The 4,329-nt window shown below is 41.7% G+C and overlaps 1 protein-coding gene across 1 annotated transcript; it reads left to right on the top strand.

The window, feature by feature from the left end:
- The first annotated feature begins 1,746 nt into the window (after positions 1-1,746).
- LOC127318792 (uncharacterized) lies at positions 1,747-3,850 on the top strand. Its single transcript, XM_051349267.1, has 3 exons — positions 1,747-1,957; positions 3,183-3,376; positions 3,470-3,850. Exons 1-3 carry the CDS (start codon positions 1,838-1,840, stop codon positions 3,642-3,644), a joined length of 489 nt encoding a protein of 162 aa, XP_051205227.1. The 5' UTR covers positions 1,747-1,837; the 3' UTR covers positions 3,645-3,850.
- Positions 3,851-4,329: the final 479 nt, after the last annotated feature.

Below are 4,329 nucleotides of genomic sequence, written 5' to 3'. Positions count from 1 at the left end.
GGCTTCAAGGTTGCAATAAGAAGTGATTTATGAAGAATATCATGGGTCAAGTATGTCTTGAAGAAGAAGATGAAGTGAGTCCTCAAAGATAACTTCAAGACATCAACATGATAAATAATGAAGAAATGAAGTGCAAGTTTAAGATGAGCCAACTCGAAGAGATTATATGCTTGAAGCTTTCCATCCATATGGTGATCATGGATATGTGAAGATACGCCAAAGAAGAAGCTCTGCCGTGATGGATTATGGGGAAGTAATTCGCATGACTTCATCAAGCAAGTACAGTCAAGAAAGACGTTCCATCTTGTTGCGGTCAAGACCGTCATCATCGAGCTCAAGTAGAATGCGAAAGATTAAGGTTTGCTCTTGATAGGGTTTCTTTCTCACCGGTCTCATGGTGTAGTTGGAGACCGGTTTATAATTTAGTTGTCGTACTATCAAGGGGCTCTCGAGTGAGTAACTCGATCGTACCGTTCGGAGAAAGCTCAAACCCTTGCACCCTTACATCATCTTTCTTGGTTGTTATTTGGATCTTATCCATGTGGTGTTTTAGAGTTTGTGGTTATTTCCATGACAAGATCTAGTTCATCGAAAATGGATTTTGCATAGATCACTTGTTGCGTTTTCGAGTTTGGTGATTTTCTCGGTTTCTCATGTTGAGGTGCTGCACCTCTAAATTCAATAGAAAATCGTCCCCCACTTGTTTCTCATGTTGAGGTGTTGCACCCATATTTTTTTTGGGTAGCTCTTGTCGTCATCTTTCCAATAAAATTGGTTTCACTCAATTCGGAGCTACCAATTTTTAGATATTGATTTTACAAGATTGCCAGGCCGGATAATTCGGGGCCGGATATTTGCACAATATCCGGCCCCTGAAAAATGGCTAAGGACTTAAGTTCCGGTGCCCTGGATATCGGCCGGATATTTTGCTTCGCACAGGATAATCCGGGAGGGGGCGGAATATTCGTCCTTGCTTAGGCCGGATTATCTGGCCACAGAATTCTACAACGGCTCGATTTTCTTGGGGGTATAAATACCCCCTTCTTTCTCCTTGGGCTGTTGCTTCTTCCTTCTCTCTCTCTCTCAAGCTTTCCTCTCTATTGTTTGACTCTTTGTGAGCATGAGATCTTTCTCTCCATCTAATGATTCTTGCATCTATTTGAGAGAAATATTGAGGAGATCTACTGCAAAATTTTAAAAATAAATTATATTTTTAAAAATTTGGAAAAAGATTAAATTTAAAAATTGTTTAAATTTTAGAAATGTTCAAATTTAAAATTTGTTCAATTTTGAAAAATGTTCAAATTTAAAATTTGTTCAAATTTGAAAATTGTTCAAATATAAAAATTGTTCAAATTTTAAAATTATTTAAACTTAAAAATTGTTTAGATTAGAAAATTTTGAAACTTAAAATTGTTCAAATATGAAAATTATTCAAATTTAAAAAATTAAAGAAGCAAAAAACTTTTTAGCATTGTCTGCTCAATTTTAAAATTTAAAAGTACTCAGATTTTGATAATTTCAAGTTTCAAAAATATTTAAATTGTAAAAATTAACAGAAAGATGAAGAAAAAGGAAAAGAGAGAGCTTGCCTGAGCTGATGGGCCGCGGCCCACCCGGGACCGACCCGGTCGGCGTATAGCACTCCCCCTAGTTCCTTGCCGGCCGGTGTACGATCTGGGCTGTGGGGTTGGGGATTCGTGGCCGGAAACGAATCGAAAATGTTCTTGATCGACTGCAGATCGGTAACCGGTACTAAAAAAAAAATTGCAGATCGATAACCCCTCCCCTCTGAATATTTGCACAGGCCAAGCCAGGATCCGGAAGCGAATCAGGGATGGCGGCGCTTCGATACCCGGCGAGGAGGCTCGCGCTCCCGCTACCTCTGACGGCCGGCATGTCATCAACTTTTGCGAAGGAGCAACGACGATTTTTGCCTCGCCTCGTCCACACGAGTGTACGTTAATTTATCAGCAGAAAATCATCCATCGATCGACTGCCTACTAGAGTAGTTTATTAGTTTTTATTTAGAAAAATAGGGTTCTCCCCGATTCCATGTATTATGAAACTAGAGTAGTCCTGTGCAAATAAACCTGACGTGCTATAAACCGTAGATTTGAGATCTTTTCCAAACAACAAGATGGCCCATCATTCTGAAACAACGACATGATTATTTTCCTTGTTAATTTGCCAATCATGCGTAATTAAGGCTGTAAACAGGCATGGTTTGATCGATAATGATAGATTTCATCTCTTTACCAAACAATGATGGTTCATATTTAATTTTTTCGGATATTCAGGTAAAACCATCTCACCTTTACTTGCTGCTGTCAATAATATAATACTTCTAATTCGACCAGCATGCTGACAAACAACTAGCACAACAGAAAGCATTATAAACCTTTGCTAACTAGCCTGCTTCCATGTTTTTTGTGGCGACGATGTTCCAACAGTGGTGGAGGATGAACCAAATTTTTGGTGTGGCGAAAATACAGTAATAATAAAATTATAATAATGAATCTCTTCAAAATTTAAATACTCCATTTTATCTAAAATACCTATGAATTAAGAGATATACACACAATAAATGGCACAATCTCTCAGTTTGACGCTAGAGATAATACTACCTGTCGTGGTCGCCGCCGAAGCATCGATTTTGGCCCTTCTGTTGCTCTCTGGTCCCTCCCTGATATTGCTTGCCACACCTCTGTCCAGTTGTCGCAGCGCCCCAGTCCTCGTATGCGATTGCTTGACCGAATCAGAAGGAAGGATATTGGTACATGATTTTGTATCAGCTAAACTAACCAGCCAGGCTACCAATTTAAGTCGTGGTGCATTAGTGTCTAATATCAAGACCATCAAACTTATACTAGTTCAACCTTTATATCCTCGATCGTACGACCTGTGGATACGAGAGACGCGCGTGAGAGGTTGGGTGGTCGCCCGCCTCGCCCTATGGGGTCCTCCGCGCTGTGTTCCAAGTTTTGTATTTAAATTTCAGAACATGTTGCACCGTCCATGAATTTATTACCAGTTGCTATACATTGTGTGGTATCTAACTTCAAATTCTCAGATCCCTACAAAAGAAAAATTTATCATCAATTTTGTATAGGATGTCGCAATTTCCCCATTATTTGGTTTTAATAGTAGAAACTCATTTGAAGTGTCCAAACCTGTTGCAGGGCATCACTGCTGAGCAGAAAAAAGACGTTGCAATTCGCTTAGTGCAAATTGACGCAAAGAAAGAGGAGCTGTACAGTCTTGTTTCTGACCTTCAAAGGAACTACAAGATTCCTGGCAAGATAGGCCAAGAAAATACTCAGCTGGCACATCATCTTGCTGTACTAGTCAAGCCTAAACCCAGTGACCCCTACTGGTATAATCTGAAACACATGCAGATACATATGCTCTTATTTTTTCCCTTTCCTTTTATGTTTGTTTAAATTTATGAATATCACATGACCTGTAGGCGCTTGCATTCAAGAGCATACAGAATTATGGATTGTATGCAGTTGATGGGGCTCTGTTGTTTAGGCCCTATGGTTATGATTGGTTTGTCGTCATGCATGAAAGAGGCATATGAAGAAGTGGAAGGTGATAACCGTGGAGAAACTAGCAAAAGCAGTGAAGTCTGTCTTACCTGACGGGGAAGCAAAGATGTAGACTACTAGTCTCCCATAAAAAGATATACTCCCTCTCCCCCGAAAAGAATGTCGCAGATTTATCTAAATTCGGATCTATCTAGACGGAGGTAGTACTTCCTCTGTTTGGTTTGTAAGTCCTTGAATTTTGAGTCTAACTTTGTGCCTAAGTTAACAAGGAAAATATAAATTATATCACACAAAAACAATACTGTTGGATTTGCCTTTGAAAGTAAATTTCAATTGCATACTTTTTGTGGCATGTAACACATATTTTGCTAGTAGTTCAAATCATGGTCAAAGTCGCCTGCTGCAGCTGCAACGAGCACAGGGATGGCGTCGACGGTGCTTTCATCGAACAGACAGTGTCGTGCTCGATGGCATCGTTGTCTGGGATGGACTCGGTAGAGAACACGCCGTTTGTCATGGACGCAGGTGCCTATGATGACCTGGCCACTACAGGAATCGATGTAGACGCCGACGGCCGGCTGCCCTCGGCGTAGCCACGCCTGGCCCTCGGCGTAGGCTACGCCGACGGCAGCCCTCGGCATAGCGCCTCGGCGTTCAGGTCCCTCGGCACCTGGCACCGTGCCGTCGGCGTAGGGCCGGCCGTCGGCGTACGCCGCCTATACCGACGGCGCGACCTCCCCTCGGCGTTTGGCCACGGCGCGCCGTCGCCGTTAACGGT

This window comes from Lolium perenne, chromosome 1, assembly GCF_019359855.2.
Source record: "Lolium perenne isolate Kyuss_39 chromosome 1, Kyuss_2.0, whole genome shotgun sequence".
In the NCBI taxonomy this organism is placed as follows: domain Eukaryota; kingdom Viridiplantae; phylum Streptophyta; class Magnoliopsida; order Poales; family Poaceae; genus Lolium; species Lolium perenne.
This window is presented reverse-complemented; position numbering and strand designations above follow the sequence as displayed.

What these genes read in the sequence shown, in the direction of transcription:
- LOC127318792 (XM_051349267.1), top strand. Translation starts at nt 1,838, where the DNA reads ATGGCGGCGCTTCGATACCCGGCGAGGAGGCTCGCGCTCCCGCTACCT. An exon ending in CTCGCCTCGTCCACACGAGT is followed by an intron (nt 1,958 to 3,182) that starts GTACGTTAATTT and finishes AACCTGTTGCAG; the next exon opens with GGCATCACTGCTGAGCAGAA. An exon ending in AAACCCAGTGACCCCTACTG is followed by an intron (nt 3,377 to 3,469) that starts GTATAATCTGAA and finishes CATGACCTGTAG; the next exon opens with GCGCTTGCATTCAAGAGCAT.